Source organism: Akebia trifoliata, chromosome 4 (assembly GCF_017979445.1).
Source record: "Akebia trifoliata isolate Shusen 1 chromosome 4, ASM1797944v1, whole genome shotgun sequence".
In the NCBI taxonomy this organism is placed as follows: Eukaryota; Viridiplantae; Streptophyta; class Magnoliopsida; order Ranunculales; family Lardizabalaceae; genus Akebia; species Akebia trifoliata.
Window position 1 is genome coordinate 20,341,334 of NC_141378.1, and position 21,274 is coordinate 20,362,607.

Here is a 21,274-nt window from a genome sequence, read left to right on the forward strand (position 1 = left end):
AATTATGTCCCATAATTTCTAAATTATCCTTTTTTTACCATCTAATCTTCAAAATCCTATAACTAATGTTTTAAATTACAAATAAACCATTTAAAAACATATGCATACGCGCATTTCAAGTTTTAGTTTGTTAAAATCACACAAGATGTCTGAGTAGGAGATAACATGATTGGTTGCTACAAGTAAAAGTTGGCGTGGCAATAGAAGCGCTCTATACAAAACTATATAAACTGGAAGTCAAAAAGTAAATGAACAAGGCCGAGATTTTGATTGTAGATTTTCAGAGAGAGAGAGAGAATGGGGTCTTGCTGCGGCTGCTTCGGTGGAGATAAGGAGCAGAGAAGAGAGGAAGACAGATTGGCCTCTGAAGAAGTTCGAGCGAAAGCAGCTGAAGCCGCACAGAGAAGGTAAATCTAATCACTCCTTTTTCTGTGATCGCAATTGAATTTGTTTCTTCCTCTTCTTCAGATTCAATAGATATCTAGATCAATTTTTATGGTTTCTTTTTCTATAATTAATCTTCTCCTAGCGTTGTCGATCCTGTATTGCATTTTTTTGGGGTTTTAATTCTGTTATGTTTTTGGTGCAAGAATTATAATGCACTCCAAGCGTTGAACTACACCTAAATTAGGAAGAAGGAAATGAAATAAATAAGAATGAAAATTTATTGAAGTTTCAGAAGCACTACAATTATGATATGGTTTGTCTTCTTCTTGAAAGCTATCTTAAGAGTTTACTGAAATTGATCTAGAAAATGATCCTCTTCGAGGGGGATCTCCTCCATGTTTTCCTCTTATTGAAGAGAAAAAGGTTTTTTGGATGAAATTTCTGGTGCTTTCCTTCATTAGCAGATGAAATTAAATACATACTTGACACTTACTCTGACTCCCCATGATCTCTACATGTAGATCTGAATCCCACAATTACCCAACTAACTAATACTAACTGACTTGTACTCCCTCAATGTTACTCAACTGTCTGACTCAAACTCCTAAAACAATACAAAGACTCCACACTGACTCAACATCTACCATGACTCCTAACTAACTCAAGACCCATAACAATCCTCCCCCCTTGGTTTCGCCTTGTCCTCAACGAGAAAACTCAGGGTAACGGTTAGTCATGGTTTCAAACCGCTCCCAAGTAGCATCTTCTGGCGGAGCACCATGTCACTGCACCAATACTTCTATGTCTGCCTTGTTTCCTCACTTGATCATACAACGATCAAGGATAGTTAAAGGTTCTAGCTGTAACTCTCCTTCTTCTGTGAGCGGTGGTAGGTGTTCGTTGGACTGAGTGCTTTTTCCAAGTTTCTTCTTAAGACAAGAAACATGGAAGACATTATGGATCTTGCTTCCAGCAGGTAGATCTAACTTGTAGGCTACTGATCCAACACTTCGAATGGTCCATAATACCTGGCTGACAGCTTGAGTGATTGTCGAGCTGATATAGTAGACTGTCGGTAAGGTTGCAAGCGAAGGAAAACCCAGTCCCCAACTTCAAACTCTCGTTCAGTACAATGTCTATCAGCAAATCTTTTCATTCGTTCCTGTGCAATCTCCTAATTAGCCTTGAGTTGCCGTAAGATTAGAGAACGGTCACGAAGCTCTATATCAACAGCTTGGACTTTAGTGGTTCCCGGTTCATAAGACAATAGCATTGGAGGCAGCACTACATACACAACCTCGTAAGGCGTCATACGAGTGGCAGAATGGAAGGTGTTATTATACCACCACTCAGCCCAATGCAACCACTGCACCCAGTTTTTAGGTTTGGTACTAGTGAAGCACCTTAAATAGTTCTCAAGGCACCTATAGATGACCTCTGTTTGCCCATCTGATTGAGGATGATAAGAACTACTCATTTGAAGGCGGGTTCATTGTAGACAAAACAATTCTCACCAGAAAGCACTAGTAAAAGTGGGGTCTCTGTCACTCACAATTGAAGTTGGCATTCCATGTAATTTAAAGATGTTTTCCATAAAAACTCGAGCAACGATGATAGTCGTATATGGGTGTGCGAGTGATAGGAAATGTACATATTTTGATAAGCAATCGACCACGACAAATGTCACAATCTTACCATGGGAAGGTAAGGCTGTCGATGAAGTCCATAGATATGTTTATCCTAACCTTCTCCGGAATTGGTAAGGCTGTAATAACCACGGTGAAGCCATTGTTTCAGTCTTATAAAGTAGGCATACATCACATTCTTGAACTTGCCTTTTGATGTATTTTCTCATGCCTAGCCAATAAAATAATTTGGAGATCCTCCATAATGTCTTATGGTAGCCTGAGTGACCCGTGATGGGTGAGCTATGCAAATCATGAAATACTAAATCTTTAAAAGAAGTTGGGCTGACTATAATTCATCCCTTTCTATAAAGAATTCCATCTTTGAACTGATAGTAACTTTGTTTAGAGCTCCTTCTTCGTACAATGTTACGAGTGCCTAACCAAGAAGCAATCGGTATAGATAAGGCCATTATCTCTCCATTCTCATCTCTTCTTGATAAGGCATCTGCTGCCATGTTTACTCTGCCGCTTTTGTACTCGATGGTATAGTCATACTTCTAAAGTGAGTCTAAGATGGTGCAAATGTTCTTCCCAAGTCTTGTTGTACACTAGTATATCGTCAAAAAAAAAAAAAAAACCTAACACAAAACATCGAAACACATCATTCATCAAGCTTTGAAATGTGGAAGGTGCATTGGTGAGCCTGAATGGCATGACTAAGAACACATAATGGCCTTCATGAGTTCGAAAGGCAGGCTTGGGAATGTCACTCTCGCAGACTCTTATTTGGCGAAGACCAGACTGCAAGTCCAACTTCGAAAAGAATCGAGCCCCATGTAGTTCATCAAGCAACTCGTCAATGACAGGTATTGGAAATTTGTCTTTGATGGTTACTTGATTTAGAACTCTATAGTCAATGCAAAGACGCCAAGTCCCGTCATGCTTTCGCACTAGCAATACTGGTGAGGAAAAAGGACCAGTGCTAGGTCGAATAATACCAGCAGATAACATTTCCTTGACAATTTTTTCTATTTTATTTTTTTGGTAATAAGGGTACCTGTAAGGGCGTATACTGACTGGTTGAGCTCCTTCAATTAATGGAATATGATGATCATGAGTACGAGGTGGTGGTAACCCCTTCGGTTCAATGAATACATCCTTGTATTTGAGCAATAAGTCATGGAGGTCCGCCTTTGTATCAACAGAATACGTGGTTGTTGGTGCAATGCTACAAAGTTGCAATACAAGGGCCTTTCCATGCCGTACTGCTTCTTTAGAAATTGACTTTGTCGTTGCCATTTCAAGAGGAGCAGCTTGCATGCCATTAAGTTGGTGCTCTTTTTGGTTTGACATGAACTTCATGGAGGGATCTGAGAAATCCCAAACTACTGGACCCAAGGTTCGAAGCCATTGAGCGCCTAACGCAATATCACATCCCCCAAGAGGCAATAAAAAGAGGTTTGTGATGATGGGTACTCCTTGTACATGGATTGTTAATCCTATGCATTCCCCTTGCTTTGTAGTCACTCCCCGCTATCTACCATAACCTCAAAGTGAGAGTCTTGTTGAATTGGTAGACTTGCCTTTTTAACAACAGCAGGATCAATGAAATTGTGGGTGCTCCCACTATCTATCAACACCGTTGCTGCCAGATTGTGGATCATCCCAATGACACTCATGGTTTGTGGGGTAGAAGTCCTTACAATTGCATGTAAGGAAATCTCAGCTGGCTTCTGCTCATCCTCAGCTTGCTCTTTGGTTCCTTCTTTCAGTTCATCGTCTTCAATTGAGGACCCATCAATTCCAAAAAGACGAGGATTTTTACAACAATCACCTGACTGAAAATTTTCATCCCAATAATAACATAAGCCTTTTCACGTCGTTCTCGAGCTTCCTGTGAAGAGATTCGCTTCGCCAATGGCATTGAAGTGGTGTTGTTGGAGTTGCTAGCAACCATCACCCGCGCCCCTGTTTACGACGAATGTTTAACTTCTCTTCCTGCAAACGAGCTAATCCAATGGCAGCATTTAGTGAGGTTGGGCGGAACATTTGTACCTCAAGTCTTATTTCATCCTTCAGCCCACAAACAAAACAGCTAACCAAGAAATCTTCTTGAAGATGGTGGGTGCGATTGGCCAATCGCTCAAATTGGCACTGATAATTTCGGACAGTCATATGTAGTTGGGCCGAAACATTTGTTGATGGCATCAATAAATATAGGCCATGTCAGATGGTGGTGAAATGTCTCGAACCACCTAAACCACTGAAGAGCTTCACGCTCCATGTGAAATGAAGCAATAGTGATGTATTGTTCCACCTGAATTCTGTGATAAGAGAAGAATTGTTCTGCCCGGTAGACCCAACCCAATGGGTCGTTGCCGTCAAAGCGCGGGAAGTCAAGTCGGACTGCTCTAGTTTGAATGCCTCCTCCATCACTCATTCCCGACCTGTTTGGAACGTCAATTGGGGGTTGAACGTTGACTGAACGCCTCATCAATGTCTCCCCTTGATCCTTCATAGGGCTTCGAATCGCCTGGTCAAATTTAAGATTCATGGCTGCAAGCATGTTGTAGAGTTCAGTAAGTTGTTGGCCATGTTGGTCGGAGGACTGATGGAGCTCATCAAGTCGCTTGCCTTGATGCTGAGATGTGTCTTGGAGATTTTTCACAGCTTCCTCCATCTTTACAGAGCGTGTGCCTTCGGCCATCCCTGGGTCGCCTGCTCTGATACCAACTTGATATGGTTTATCTTCTTCTTGAAAGCTATCTTAAGAGTTTACTGAAATTGATCTAGAAAATGATCCTCTTTGAGGGGGATCTCCTCCTGTTTTCCTCTTATTGAAGAGAAAGAGGTTTTTTGGATGAAAGTTTTGGTGCTTTCCTTCATTAACAGATGAAAGTAAATACATACTTGACTGTCACTCTTTAACTCCCCATGATCTTTACATGGAGATCTGAATCCCACTACTCCCACAATTATCCAACTAACTAATACTAACTGACTGGACTCCCACAATTACTCGATTGTTTGACTCAAACTCCTAAAACAGTACAAAGACTCCACACTGACTCAACATCTACCATGACTCCTAACTAACTCAAGACCCATAACAAATTACCACAAGTCATGGTTTTGAATCTCGGTATTTCATCTCGTCCCGATCATGAACAAGACCGAGTTGTCTCAAACGAGTCATCTCGGTCAAAGATGAGACATCCGAGATTCATTCATCATCTTTTACTTTCTAAAAATCATATCTTGTTGTTGATGTTTGAAGTGGATAGAATCTTTTGTTGAAAACCAGGGTACAAAAAAAAAACATTACCTTTCATGGATTTGGGTGGAGAAAAATCAATGTAAAATTCCATCTAACTGCTGTTGAGGTTTGAAAGTTGAAGGATCTTTGGTTGAAAACCAGTTATACATATATAAAAATACCTTAGATGGGTTTGGGTGGACAAAAGTCAATGTAAAATGTCCATCAAATTTTTGCTCTCCAAAATCCTATCTCATTCTTATGGTTTGAAGGTTGAAGAAGACAGAATTTCAAAGTTGAAGTTCGAAAAAAAGTAGGATTGGGTTTGGGGAGAAAATCAAGGGACTTTGGCTACGGTTTGAAGACTAGGGGGCATGTCATCTGTTTTAAAAACACAGGTATCTTTAAAAACACGATATCTTGATTATCTCATTCGAGCTTTACAAAATATTGGCCTAGATATATGGTATATCCAAGGATTCAATGTCAAGGTCGGATCACGTAGAATATCCATCTTGTTCACCAATGAAACCAAGATGACTCCGATATTTAAAACCATGACCACAACCTTTGTTAGCCCAACCTACTTGAATCTTAGCTGCATGTATGAAAGATTTTTCTTCCACCCATCCTCCTATACTAATGTGGGCAATCTATTTTCGTTCTTATAGAATTTCTCTGTCAAGTCAAGTTTTCAGTTATGGTTTCCTATCATGAGTTGCCCATAAGCGTATATGGGTTGGGATCTGTTGAATCATGAAAAACAACTCATAGATGTGTTTTATATGAGTCATTTTTCGTGAGTCCATGGATCCCAACCATGGCATATTAATCTAATATTTGAGTTTTCACTAGCATCTTAATTATGATTAAAATTGCCCTGCACATTATGTTTCTGTTATCCTGAGTTTAACAATTTTATACCGTATAATACAAGCGGAGATAAATCATAATATAGGATTTAGTCCATACATTGGGGTTGGCAACATGAAAATTATTTTGTTATTCAGCCCTATTTGAGCCATATCTTTGTTCAAGACATTTGAGTTCATTCAATGAGAGAAGTCAGAGACAGCAATAATAATAATAATAATAATATTAATTATTATTATTATTATACTGATTCTTATGTCTGTAAAACAATGCAAATTGCAGGCAAGAGCAATTTGAGAAGTCTGCTGCAGGAAGAGCTGCACGTGCACAACAAGTAGCAATTGCAAAGAAATCTTCCAGTACTGACCAAGGAGAACCGGTTCTTAAGGTATTTCCGATGAACATACCTATATACTTTGCTTGATTTCATTGCTACCAATCTGTGTTTTTAGAGGCATGTGAAGCTTACATCTCGAGGCACACCACAAGATGAGGCTTATGAAAAACGACCTGAGGCAAAAGGTTGAAACCTTAAAGTTGTTAAGGCTTACACCTCAAACCATGAGGCTCCTTACAAAGCAGCTTAGAAATGAATTTGAATACAATATATATGTATATATGTATATATAGATAGGGCTTAGACCCATAGCTCAGTTGGTTCAACACATTGCAAAGCAACTTTGAGGTCGTGGGTTTAAGTCCAGCTTACCTATCTAAAAAAATATAGTAATATATATACAAAGAAAATCATTGAGTTAAGCTGATCTATAAATAACTTTTGGTAGTATTTAGTATTGTACATATGGAGTTATTGAAAAAATATTTAATTATATTTTTTCAATAAATATAAAATAGTTATTTATTGTAGAGACTTTTAACTATTCAAAGAATATTTCTATTTTTCTAAAATATAAAATAATTACATTTTATAATATTAATTATTGTAATGGGTTAAGACCTGAAATTTGATTGTGCTAATTTAAGATTTATAAGTATGCAATGGCTATCCTAATTTTTAATATTATATTATTTATCTAAAGAAATCATACATCTAAGGCTTGCACTTTATACCTTAAGGCTTCTGCATTGAGGCACTGGCCAGCCAAGCGTCTTGCCTCACGTCTTAGTGTCTGAAAACATTACTAGCAATAATGCAAGACAATGGTGAGACAGCTCAAGCATTAAAGTAAATATTAACTCAAGTGTTAAAGTTAATATAATAGCTCATGTGTAAGTTGTTCTACAAGTGCCAGGGTTCCAATCTGTTGGATCAAGCGACAATGTGTTTTTTATAGCATTATTGTCACCCCAACCAATCCAACCGGTTGGGACGTGGGACCCTTCTAAAACTTGATTGTGAAATGGAAATGAATACATGACTTTGGGTTTTTTCTTGGTTGTGTTGTGGATTTTACAGTGGCAGATGGGATGAAGTTTTTCTTGTTGGAAGTTCAATTGTAAGTGCACTGAATCTTGACTCAGTATGACGTTGAACTAGTATTTTATGTATTCAAGGTTGAAATTTTTTTTTTAATGTAGGTGACATTTTTAACTTGAGTTACGGTACTTGTAAGAGAAAACATGTGATTTAGATGGATTGTCATATGTATAATATAATGCATTCTAATGCATCAGATATTTTATCTAGTTTAGGAATAGCCCCAACAGTAGATCAAATAAAATCTTTTGAGATGTTTTGCACAAGTGCAAAGAAGACGGATAGAATGCAATGGCGAAATAGGGTTCGTATTTATATTTGGGATAAGCAATAGATGATGATTATCATACGATATATGTATTAATTGTTTGATAGGTAAAAAGGGTTAGTGGTTAGAACAGTGAAGTTGGGTTCAAAGGGATTTGAACCTAATGTGGGAATGACATTCCACACGTCTTACCAACTTAGCTAAGTTTGTGCTTCGTGATCGTACCAAATCATGTCATACACATGGCCCACCAACTCAATAATTTGGAATGTTAAATTAGTGGGTTTCTTAGGTGTATTATTATCCAAGAGTATGCTAATTGGATAATCTAGTGATTATCAGGGCTGTAATAATATATTTTCCCATTCAACTTAATAGAATAATGTCGATCCCAAGTGCTTCCTCTTGGAATGTGAAATGTCAATAGCTTTGGTTCAGTTGTGTTTGATAAAGATCAACTAGAAATATACATATATGAGAATCACAACAATTGATAACTGTAGTCTTGGATGAACATTAAAAAAGAAGATTAGAAGATCCTTGTAAAATAAAATACTACATAATATCTATGATATTTAAATGCTTCAATATGCCCAGCATCTCCTTAGGCTATATATTAGAAGCATAGTAATAAATTTCGACATATTTCCACGAAATGTACCGAAATATTTTCTTTTCCACAAGTACCAACACGAAATTTAACAGACAATTTCTTTTTGTATATATTTCGGTGGAAATCACTATTCATTTCGTGAAATATTTCGATGTTTAGTGAATTTCGGCTGAGATTATCATTTTTTAGGTATAAAAATGCAATATTTCAGTGGAAATATTCGATGAATAGTAAATTTCAACCGAAATATTTTCTTTTTTGAAAAAAAAACTTATAATTGCTTTTAGAAAGAACTTGTGAATTACACATAGTATTTACTAATAAAAATTGCATAGAACATTCATCCATTAGTATAAGTGAATTATGATTAATTAGTTATATATATATATCATCTTATTTTAATGTATTCTAAGCATATTAGGACATTTATATAAGCACACATGCAATCAACCATGTTTCAGTTAGTTGGATACATTAGCAATTTATTCATACTTATTCAAAAAATAAAAGAAATATAATTACACATAAATGAAATACTTGACAGTTTCTTCATTTTAATGTCTTATATATTACATTGTATGTAATTAACGCGACATTGTTATTGTTATTTCCACTATCAGCATCTCAATACATGTGCTTATGTGTAGCAAAATGTTGTTGATATTCAATTTCTCACTCCTTATGGTAGTTTATTATATTTTGATGACTTAATGAGTGTGTTTTAATGCCTATTTTATCGTTTCCTACAGGGTTAATGAAAGCTTCATCAATATTTTTGTCATTTCCATCATTTCCAAAAAATTGTATTCATTTCCACACTCATCGAAATATTTACATTTCCAGACTAACCAAAATCGAATACCTTGATCAGAAGGATATGAAACCAAAACTGGGCATTTTACTTCCAATCCCAACACTTTCATCCACAATACTATAGGCGTATCCTCTCCATGGATCTAAGTGACAGATAATGGCAATCCTTTGGCTACTCTTTCACTGTCTACTTAAATGATTTTGGAATCCCAAGATGAACCTTTTGCAGTCCTCCCCATCAGCTATTGGATTCTTTTTTCAGAAGGGTAATAACCAGAGAAGAACATCTGAAAGATCTCAAAGCCTTCCAAGAGGAGAACCACCAGTTACACTCAAATCCTTTGAACCCATGAAGTAAATGCAGTTACTTGTGAAGATACACTTGAATTCCAGATACTTGTATTGTACACTTTGCATCAGCAATATGTGCTTACGATTAATTGCAATGCTGAATGGGATACATACATCACAGGAAAGCTACCGTAATAGTCTATTTCCTGAGATGTGAGCAGTAGGTACATCTATTTAAATGTTAACTGGGGAGGACAAAAGAAAGCTGGCTAAAGGGTTCTATTCACCAATTTCTTTTTGATTTTCTCAGCCAAGTTTGACCTTCTTGCCCCATCGGAGGATGTACCTGTACAAGAACTCATAAGTTCTTATACATGTTCATGCATATCATAATTCATAAGGGGTGTGCAGTCTACAGAACTTGCATCTTGGTTCTCTGTTTTTTTTTTTTTTTGGGGATGGGTAAGCTGGACTTGAACCCATGACCTCAAAGCACCTTGGTATTATCTTCAAAGTTTTACTGTTTCTTTCTTATATCTATAATATTCACTCTCAAATGATTGCATCATGCAGGTAACCACTATAGTGAAACCAGAATGATTCCCATTGAAATTTGTATATTTTCATCACATTTATTGGTTGATTGGCTCTGTTGTATGTTTTTAAGCGTAGTTTTCTCACCTCTATATTCATTCTTCATAAGGACATGTGAAAGAATTTGGTTCTAACACACATCTTTATTACCCCATTTTTCTTTCAGATCATACAAAGTTGAGTTATCTGGAGCAGAGAAGATGCATCCGCAGACAATAATTTGATGGCTAATATGGCCTCTAGTTATATTATGGAATGTAAAAAATCTTTAGTTCAATGTCAGATGTCAGGTCTTAATCTGTAATTTATTTCCCTTTTTCTGGACCTTGGAAAATAAAGTTGTAAATTGCTGCCTTTTCCTCCTCTCTCCTGTTCTTTCACTTAAACTTATAATGCTTTCTTCATAGAAAATAATTTATTTATATTTTCATATTTGACGGAAGTAGACGTGCTGGGCACATGCAAGAATCAAAAACTCAGAACCCACCATATGATGGTTCTCTCTTGATGGATCTTTTGCTCTAAATGTCAAGCCAAATCAATTTATTGCGATCCAATAACTGCATGAGACCGGCAAGTTTGTAACAAGCCATCGTCATTTCATCAACACAGAAAATACTGCTTTTACAATACAAGGTTGCAAAGTTACAGATTATATGCTGCAAAGCAGATTAAGAGGCCTCTGCAGTAATTGAGCTAACATAATGGATTTTAAGGACAATCTTGCTAACTGCAGAATATCGAAACATCGACTCCTTACACAACTGCCATATGATGAGATTCTGTAGGAAGGATAGAATCTGAATGACCTTTGTGTTCACTTGCACTTAAGTTGAAAGGGTAAGAAGATACCATCCTTGTTTCGACTTTCCCTCCATCCTTCAAGTATTTCAGATGCTGAGGGTACAGAGTCACTAGAATTATTAACCTGGCTGGTTAGCAAGTCGAGTGTCTCCTCAGTGTTAGTATCTTCATGGTCCCCAGGTAGAATGGATCTTGAATTCCTGTAATCAACACAACCACCTGATACACTGAATGTTACATCTTCTATGTCATCCCCCAATATGCCACTAGAGCTAGTACCTATGTCTCCAATGCCAATGCAACTTGGTGAGTCGGATAGTAAACTGACATCATCATTTGCTGAATCATAAACATTAGTTTCAGCCCCATTAGGAGGGTTAGTATTTCCATCCCCCAATCTACCGATCAAATTCAATTTCCATTTACCATCATGAGAGAGTGATTTTCCCGTGGTGACATCATCCAAAGCTAAGGAACTTAGTGAGTCTCTTGGGGCATTTGATCCACAGATGGATTTTAATGCCTTTGATAAATTAGAGACGGTGGTCTCTGTCACAACATCACTATTGCCGAGAGTGTCCAACAGTTTCTGCAACCCATCCTTGCTTATCCGGTCTTCACTCCCCTTGAAAATGTCTGTCCACTGGTTTTCACTCACTTTGAATGATGCATGGGCCATGCTGTTTACGAGAGTAACGGCCCTTTCGTAGTCATGCTGAGCTGTAGCTAGGCATACCATTTCAGTGAAGAATGACAGATGAGGGATTTCTCCTGCTTCTAAAATCATTTCAAATGCATGTTCCAACAAGTGCCCCTGCAAATAAACCGAAAACAAACCATTAAAAAAAAATTCATTTATCTTTCATGGTTAATCCAGATAGCTTTAAAACAATGGATTGGGAACAATAGAATCATGAAAACACTCAAAAACAAACATGCAATATCCCAACAATTGGATTTTGTGTTTGTTTAAGTTCTTTTTCACTAGTCAACAGATCCCAACCCTAAAACAGTAAGGGTCCAATTGGACAGGTGAACAGATTGATTGTGGAACTACAAAATGCTAGATTAATTTGTATCCAAGTATGATTATGGCTAATTAGAATGATTAATCAGTTCCTCACCAGCTTTATGGCTCATGACATCAAGCGAAAAAAAAATATATCAGTAATAAGAAAGAAATTGGTATTAAAGCGTAATTTATCCAAAAATCTGAAAATAATGAATGTAAATTTTACCTTCCGAGCTCTGGATGCTTCTACAAGTAACCATGCATGTTTGTTTTGATCAAACTGGTACAAACAGAGAGCCATCTCCTTGTATACATACTCAAAGTATTCCCATTGATGCGCCCTAGCAGATGCCTCCAGTATTGAGCTATACGTGTATGAATCCAGAGTAAGAGAACCACCACCAACGATGTTGGTATTAGAACCAGAGTTCTTTCTCTTTATTTCTTCAAATAACTCTTTAGCTTTCACAAACATGTCATTGCGACCATAGACTTTTAACATAGCATTAATAGTTCCAATATTTGGAGAGCAGTGGTCTTTCATATGCTCAAAAATTGAGATGCAATCATCAACATGTCCACCGTTCATACTAGACATTATCATACCAGTGAAGGATACCTCCAACGGTTTAGAAAGACGAAGCTTTTTAAGCTTCTCAACCTGCATGCATGTTACTATGAATGAATCCCATGGTTTACCAAAATAATGAATAAGGATAAAGATCAGAATGCAAAATAACATAATATAAACCAAGGAGGCAGTCAAATTTAGTCACATTTAAACCAATTTTTTAAATGTTGCATACAAGCACGGTTCAAAATTTCGTTTCAAAGGAATGTTTCGGTTAAGGAAATATGAAAACATTTCTCAAGACAGAACCACACATTCATCAATATCAGAAGTTTAGGAAAAAATGAATCTTACAACAATTTATGTTAAATCAATCCCACTTTTTCATGTTGTATGCACTGATAAATCGATATATGCTGGCTGTTGAGAATACACTTAAAAGCACTAAAGTATGTTTAATGTTTCAATAAGCTATCAAATACCTTTACATGGAAAATGTACAAATAAATTGGAGGAAAAAACTTCTCAATGCTATCATATGCTCCAAGATTCAAAATTCCTTCTCAAGGTAATGTTTATATCAAGGAAGAAACTTGGGCATAGCCTCGTCGGCCTGAGTAGGACCTGGGCCAGGATTAAGCATGGCTTAGTGCTGGCTCACATGTTGGGCTAGTGTATAATAAATCTGTCACGATGTCTGTGATAAAAAATGCTATATCCAACGGTTAGAAATCACTTATCAGGATGATTAGGTGACCTCAGTGCCTAAAAAACATGAAGTTGTTTAGCTACCCAACTCCCCAAATTAGAATCAAACGTTTTTAAATTATAATGACCCAAGAGAGAAAGAGACTTTTTTGTTCTCTTTAACTGTTATAGGACAGCATGAACTAAATTTCCCCAACATCTCTCAGGCATCTTTCCAACATATTCATCTTTAGTAAATGGTAACCTTATCTCCTCTTCTCTCTCTCTTCTCATTGTTTTTTACATCAGGGAGCTTGATTAGAGGTTTTTCTGGAAGAATCTGAATGATACATTTTTCGCTAAGATTTTTCTGAACGTATATAACCACATTGGATTGGGATTTATTTTATTTTATTCTATTTTTTGTCTAGGATGTTTTGGCCAAAGATGACTAAGGCATTTCGAGACAGACCAAAACAAAGCTTAATGTTTCAGGAAACCAGAAGCAGAGAAATAGAAGTGTTCAAAAATAGCCCCTGAAGCGAATATTCAATAGTCAAGATTGCAAGTTGGCTTTATTATGCAGGAATTCTAGAGGCTTGGAACAGTAGACTTTGAAACAAATTGAGAGCAGTTATGAATAATGACAATCCGCATGAGAAAGCTAATCCCATGTGGAATAAACCAGAGGAGAGAAGATCTATGCTGAATTGTGAGGAGTATTCCTGGGATAAACCAGACCTGACTAAAGTCTGACAGATGACAAAGTTAATGCATTACTATGCTTTTTTCTAGGAGGTTAGTAGTCGGAGATTTCTAACAAAGCTTTCGATTTGGTCTTAATATGCTTGAAATCCTAAAGTTCTTTTGAAGCCCCCTTTTCAAAGGTTCTGATGTAACAGTGTGCTTCAAGGCCAGAGGTGCTGATATCATTTAGTTCTATAATATGTGCCTGTCAAAGAAGAGCCTAATCAGTCATTATGGTTGGCACTAGGCAGAAGACATTGATCGCACTACCCTTCAGTATGTCTATCATCGTGTTTGGCAGCTAAGACCTTATATGTAATCTAATAAATGAAGCTAGAAATCTGGCATCTACTGAAGGGTACCCTTCTCTAGCCATTGAACTAAACCCATTTGGGCTTCCTAAAAAGTAGAATTCTCAAGGGTTCATCGTTTATCAGCAAGAAGAATATTAGGCTCTTCGAGAATGTGTCATTTTGGGAATTCTAACTATTAATTGACACAAACAGTGACCTGGATCTTGCAGATATTATGGTTGCAGCCAATGATGACACTATAGCTTCAATTTGACTGATTCTTAACAAATCAGTATCCGCGATTTGTGAGGGTCGTTCATTCGTTCTAGCTATATAACAAATTGTTGATTAATATTAAGATAAGTGAATTACTGTATTCAATTGGTACAATAAATAAATGTAGTTGACCTAAACTTGACAAAGTGGAAAAAACATCTTATTATTCTTCTTTCTTATTATTGTTCCACCCATAGTGACAAGGTCACGATTCGGGAATAATTTGGCAAAGAAAAACTTTGAAAAAAATCGGGAAAAGTCGGAAAACATAGTCAACACATCGGACAAAAAAATTATATATAATAAAAAATATAGGAATATGCATTTCCTTTATTAAATGGTAAAATAATATTAAATAAAATTTTAAATTTAGAAGAAATTGTTCAAAAGTAGATAAATAATTCGTGAGAAACACACAAAAACCCTTTTCTCTTTCTACTTCATAAGACAGCTGTATTTCACATTTTAGTCAGGCAAGAAAAAGGAGATGCAAACATATGCTGTTAGGAAGCAGGAATTAAATGATAAAATATCCACAAACAATGGACTCCAATATCACTCTTCATGCATTTTAAGTCTAATCGTAACGATTTTTATAGACAATAACATACCTCCAACATAGCTTCTTTCCATCTCCCATTTTTGCAAAGGCAGCATGCTAATTCATAATAGACGCTAGCTGTTCCAACCACTCCTCTCCGTTCCATATCCCTGACTGCTTCAACAGCTTCATTCACTTTACCTTCCTCCCAAAAGGCTCTTACGAGAACTAAAAAATTTAATAAAAAAATATATGAATCACCAAAGTATGAACCCAATTACCAGGAAAGAGAAAGAGAATTACACCTTTGTATGTGAGAGCCTTCGGAGTTGCCCCACTTCTTCGCATTTTTCCAAAGAATTTGTGGACAAGATCATACTTCCCTGATTGCAGCATTACCTTTCAACAAGTACCACCTGTAAGACTTGAATACAAATATAATTTGAGGGTAGTTTGTATTTTCTAAATAAGAAATGTAGCATGCCATCCGGAAATATCCTGCCACCACTTTCTAGCAACCATGGTTTGAAATGACATGGTGAATTAAATTAGTTTGGAAAATAATAATTGAAGAATCACTGAATATAGACCATAAAGCTCATGGTAATTCTAATCACCAATTCTAGAGATGTGTGACCCACTGAAAGCACCTCCAATTCAAATTTCTGGTTATAATAATTTCAAACCAGAAATTGGGATATATATCCCAAAAAATTTGCCACATACTGTATAAGAAAATTTTGCCAATTTTTTTTATTTTTATTTTTGGAAGGTAATTTTTCCAATTTAATAGAGCTTTTTCTATTTTTTTATGGAAACAAATTTACAGAGTAGCTTGTAAAAGGTTCCAAAATTTATGTGGAAGTGCAATTAGATAGAATCTGTCAGGATTTCTTGTGGCGCGGTAAAGAGGGTGTAAGAAAACATGATTGAGTGAGCTGGTGTAAGTTATGCTTGCCTAAGAGGAGTGGGGGACTTGGGTTTTCGAAGGTTTTGTTACATGAATTCAGCTTTGTTGGGGAAATGACTGTGGAGGTTTGGGGAGGAGGGAGAAAGTCTTTGGAGGAAAGTAATTGGGGATAAATATGGGGTGCATGAGAATGGATGGGAGAGCGGTCCGGCAAAAAAGGCGACAGGGTGTGGAGTGTGGAAAGGAATCCTTAGACGACTTCCTCATTTGAAGAAAAAAGTGAAATGTAAGGTAGGGAGGGGGAGTAAGGTGAGATTTTGGGAGGACTGGTGGTGTGGGAATGGCCCGCTAATAGACTCTTTTCCAGAACTTTATGCCTTGTCGTTGAAAAAGAATCAAGTTGTATCGTGTTTCAGAAGTTTTGAGAACGAGGCGATTAATTGGGATTTTAGATTTAGAATACCTTTCAATGACTGGGAGGTGGACACTCATGGAAGGTTAATTTCTTTGGTGGAAAACAATAGTTTGGAGAGTTCTTCGGAAGACCATAAAGTGTGGGAAGGTACGAGGGATGGAAAGTTTACAGTGAAGTCCTTGTATGAGGGTATTGCTCCTATTACAATATCATCATTCCCTTGTTCTTTTGTCTGGGGTGGTAAGGTTCCTCCAAAAATATCGATTTTTCTATGGATGCCGGCTTTAAGGAGACTTGCTACTATGGATCAGTTGATTAAAAGGGGTTTTATTTCGCCGAATCAGTGCAGTTTGTGTAGCTCTCAGGCGAAATCGGTGGATCATTTACTTATTCATTGTTGGGTGGCTCACCATATTTGGTCGCATTTCTTATCTTTGTTTGGCATCGTGGGTTGCTTTCCCGAATCAATTAAGTTGGCTTTGAATTCTTGGATGTCGTGGGGAGGAGCATTCTCGTCTTCTAAACGAATTCTTTGGTTCTTGGTTCATTTCGCAGTTTGTTGGGGAATTTGGAAACATCGCAATCGTTGCATTTTTTAGGGAAAAAAAACCTCGATGGAAGGATTAGTTCTCTCTATTTTGGAGAACTTGTTCTCTTGGAGTAAACTTTATAAGGAATTTAAGAGGGTTTTCTTTGAAGATTTTGTTGTGAGATGGGAAAGGGTTTGTTCGATGTCGTGACTGTCTTTTGTTCTTCTTTTCATAGTTGTTTGCTTTTCTTTTCTTGTTTCCTTTTCTTTGTTTTGGGTTGGTCCGCTCGACCCCCCTTGCTTCTTTTTCCTTAATAAAGTTATCTTTATCGATCAAAAAAAAAAAAAGTTCCAAAATTTTCAAGAATAAAAATAATCCTAAAGATAAGAGGTAAAAAGAAAGGCACATGGGTTAAAATTGCTAGTAAGAGAGAAAGCAAATTTGCTTGAGAAATTAATAAATGGGGAAGTTATGTCAAATTTGGCAACCTAAGAGGTAATTTTGTTCAGTGAAAAGTGAAAGATAAAACTTACTAAAAAAGGTGAAAAACTAAAGCAACACTCAAGTAGAAAGTAGACAGTATTACAAGCAAAAGAATGTGAAAATGTGAAGAAAAAACAAATTACCATGGTCATTAAAACGTCGTTTTCATTGTAAGTCATCATCATCATACGAACTACCCTCAAATCTGGGGTTGGCAACATGAATCCTCTTTCACCATTCAACTCTCTCTTTCGTTCAATCAAGACACGCAACTTCATATACTTCCTTACAACCTCCATCCATGTTATTTTGTGCCTTCAACTTGACCCCAAAGTACTTACTGGTAATGTTATTGGTCAAACCATCAAGTCCAGCAAGCTCTAGCCCTTTATTTTATCTCCTAGTTGGGCAATACCTAAATTCCCCCAAATATATTACCCATTTTAGATTTCTTTTCCCTAGTCTTACCACTCGTCCACCTCAACATCGTAATCTCTACTACACTCATTTTATAAACATGTTTCTTGATTGCCCGGCATCCAACTCCTTGCAAAATGACTGGTCTTCTTGCTATCTGATACATTTTTCCCTTTACTTTGGTTGGTGTGTTGATAATTTAGCTCATTCTACTTGCCATGTTCCATTGAGATTTTGAAATAACTTTCTTTTTAGCCTAACTTATTCAAATTCAAATTAAAAGCCTCTAAACGAAAAATAGATTACATATAAGCATTCCCTTGGGGTCCATGAAATAGGATTATAATAGTTCTATATGCTCATTTATTCGGCTTACCTCCATTGCAAGTCCGTAAGTTGCTCCATTAGGTTTCAGACCACTCTTCCTCATCTGCTCCAGTACCCAAGATACTCCTTTCCACTGACGGGATGGGACACAAGCATTCAGTACCTGGCCACCATTTTTGTAGATCAAATAGTTGAGTTAATGGGCAAATCAGATAAAATTTGGGATAATTAATCAGTCAATAAGAAATGATGGCTTCTTACAGCATTGTACACAACCACATCAGGCTCAAGGCAAGGATCCCAGTTCTTGTGCATATTTTTAATTCTCTTAGAAGGTTTCTGCCTCATGCCCTCAATAACATTCACCAATTCCCTCACAAGACCAGCCTGACCAAGTGTAACAGAAAGGCTGTGATACGCAGCCATATCAGGATAGATATGGCAGTCTTCCTGAAATATTTCTATAGTTAGAACTCACATGACAAAATTTAGAAGGAAAAAAAATAAACGAGGAACCAACATTTCTCAACATATGGAGTAACAAAGCTACTTGGTCTTACACGCATTAGATTGAAAATGCGAAGAGCTTCACTAGGCCTCCTAGCCTTGCCAAGAACTGCCAAGAGTTTTGTGTATACAAACCTACAAGAGCAATATTCATAAAAAACAGAGGCTTGACTTTCAGCACTGACACAATTTCATTTAAGCAACTCTATATAGTATAGAGGGAAAATAATGATGCACTTTATGCAATTTAAAGGTTATGCAATTTAAAGGTAGCCCATGTTGAATAAATCTTGGAAGATTAGCAATCATATGCACGATAGAGAATATACACTAGTTGGACCGAAAAAATTAATACTCCCCTTCAAAGAATTTATCTCAGTGGAAACAAAACATATAACAATGGAGTGGATGTTAAGAGTCAAGATTACCAGTCATAGGTTGTCAAACCGAGGTAAAACCAATGATAAAAAGAAGCAAAGTTCTGCAAAAGGCTACTATAGTTATAGAGGGACAAAATTCACATTAAACAATGTAATAACTTTGCTTTCTTTCTTCTTTTGCTTTTAGCCTTCACTAAAACTCATATTTGTATAAAAATAAAAATAAAATGCCAAGATTTGCAAATTTTCAACTGTTGGATCTTTAACATCTGTAAAAAATAATACCAATGATGTCTCCAGTCTTGGGTGACCATGGTATGTTTATAGTATTGAAGGCACAAATAGAGAAATGTGGTGACTTCAACTGATTCTCTTAGCAAAACATCAAAATAAATAATACAAGCACAACATTCTCAAGCTTGAACAAGGATCTACCAAATGAAGATTGACCCATAAATCCATACCACAACAATGAAAACTTAAATCTCATCTCCTTCAATTCAAGCAATGCTAAAGTACAACTTAAATGTCAAGAATTTACCTGCTTTTAAGATGTTTGTACTCATCACGGTTGTACACCCATTCAACAACAGATAACGCGTGTCTCCAACTGCCAAGAGCCCCAAGTCCTTCAATAATTCGAAGTAGATGTTTCTCAGTGAAATGTAATCCTGATTGTTTCATCAACCTCGAAAACTTCCAGTCCTGCATACTTAGATCCATAGCGCTTAACCTAAGACCATGAATGCATCATTTATCAAGTCAGATTGAATTCAATCTTTCTTTTATAGATGAATAGGCAAATTTCAATAGTAAAAGGAGTGGTCAAGATGACCAACTGAAACATACAAAAAAAAAAATCAAATAAAGCAAACTTAGGACAACCAAATCATAAAGAAATATTACAAACCCAATCCCCTCTGCCAATTAAAGCCTCAAAAAAATACTTCCTTTATCCATTTTCTTGAACAGAATCTAAATTATTATACTACAGATTCAACCATCAATAAGTAATTTCTTGAGTCACAAAACAGATGCAAACTTTATCAAACAAAAAAATATTTGAGATAAAGAATGGAAACTAAACAAAATCATAAAGAAATATTACAAACCCAATCCCATCTGCCAAATAAATCTTCAAACAAATACTTTCTTTATCCATTTTCTTATACAGAATGTTAATTATTATACCACAGATTCAATCATCAGTAATTTCCTCAGTCACCCCCAAAATAATCAAAATTCATCAAACAAAGTAAGAATTCAGAAAGAAAGGAAAAAAAAAATTGGAAACTAAACCTGTTTACGAGAAACCGAATTGCATCAGCATCCCCTACTCGACGCTTCGTCGGAACCCGCTTTCCACTTTCATCCTCCACCCAATCTCCCTCTTCAATGTCATCATCCAAAAGCCACTCATAATCTTTGCGATTTCGCTTAGCGAGAATTTCGCTCAATTCCTCCAAATGTTCCACCTTGAGCTTCTCTCCACTATACTCCTTACTCCCACTATCAAGTTCTCTCAACTTGGATCTCTCCAACCTCTCCCATGGCTTCCCCACCATTAAAACTCCATTTTTATCTCCGATTTTCGATTTAAACTCCTTCTTAAACGATTTATACTCCTGTGTTAGGGTTTGAAAGTGAGCTTCTTCAGCCATGACTTGTTTCTGAGATTCGGAAATGGGTTTATGTAGGGTTTTTTCTGCGATTCGCTTTGATTTTCGAATCGATTTCTGGATTTCTTTCTTACGTAGAGTGTGAATGATTTTGGGAGTTGGGAAGACGCCTCTTTGAAGGAGATTTCGTTTGATCTTTTCGGTGTCTGGTTCGAATGAGAGAGCGAGAATTCGAGGAGAAGCTCCTGCTGAAGCTTCCATGGCGGAAGAATGAGAATTGAAATTTATGGGGTTTTAAGCCTCTTTAAGGTTGTAACGGGTAAGGTTTCAAAGGTCAAGGAGGTTCAAACAGTTAGAAAATATTTTATATATAAGATACCCCTTATTTTTCAAATTAATGATATGCCCCTTGATCACAGTCTTGTCTCGAAGATTAATAGAACCCGGCAGGTGTTTCCTGATTCGTGGGTTAATTTGGGTTCGCGGTTCCGTGATTCATCTGTCAATAAGGAATTTGGTTCGTAGGGACAGGGGTGGAGCTAGTAAGGAGATGGTGGGGGCAGTTGCCCGCACAGAACTTTGAGGCACCCTTAT

General features: G+C 36.7%; 2 protein-coding genes across 4 annotated transcripts; one reads left to right on the forward strand and one right to left on the reverse strand.

Annotated features, from left to right (window-relative positions):
• Positions 1 to 241: 241 nt before the first annotated feature.
• On the forward strand, positions 242 to 10,524 carry LOC147404395 (uncharacterized). Of its 2 annotated transcripts, none has more exons than XM_086440330.1 (4): positions 242 to 407; positions 6,427 to 6,532; positions 7,562 to 7,601; positions 10,328 to 10,524. In XM_086440330.1, the coding sequence occupies exons 1-3, from the start codon at positions 298 to 300 to the stop codon at positions 7,574 to 7,576; spliced, it is 231 nt and encodes a 76-aa protein (XP_086296456.1). In that variant the 5' UTR covers positions 242 to 297; the 3' UTR covers positions 7,577 to 7,601; positions 10,328 to 10,524. The 2 variants fall into 2 exon arrangements, with proteins under 2 accessions (XP_086296456.1, XP_086296457.1); XM_086440331.1 differs by lacking the exon at positions 10,328 to 10,524 and adding an exon at positions 9,213 to 10,321.
• A 165-nt stretch (positions 10,525 to 10,689) lies between these two features.
• On the reverse strand, positions 10,690 to 20,960 carry DG1 (Tetratricopeptide repeat (TPR)-like superfamily protein). 2 transcript variants are annotated; one of them, XM_086440328.1, is made up of 9 exons: positions 20,361 to 20,960; positions 19,603 to 19,794; positions 18,735 to 18,816; positions 18,436 to 18,624; positions 18,224 to 18,337; positions 15,398 to 15,491; positions 15,163 to 15,320; positions 12,204 to 12,638; positions 10,690 to 11,779 (listed from the first exon to the last, which is right to left on the reverse strand). In XM_086440328.1, the coding sequence occupies exons 1-9, from the start codon at positions 20,939 to 20,941 to the stop codon at positions 10,979 to 10,981; spliced, it is 2,646 nt and encodes an 881-aa protein (XP_086296454.1). In that variant the 5' UTR covers positions 20,942 to 20,960; the 3' UTR covers positions 10,690 to 10,978. The 2 variants fall into 2 exon arrangements, with proteins under 2 accessions (XP_086296454.1, XP_086296455.1); XM_086440329.1 differs by having other exon boundaries at positions 15,163 to 15,266; positions 15,374 to 15,491.
• Between the last annotated feature and the right edge of the window lie 314 nt (positions 20,961 to 21,274).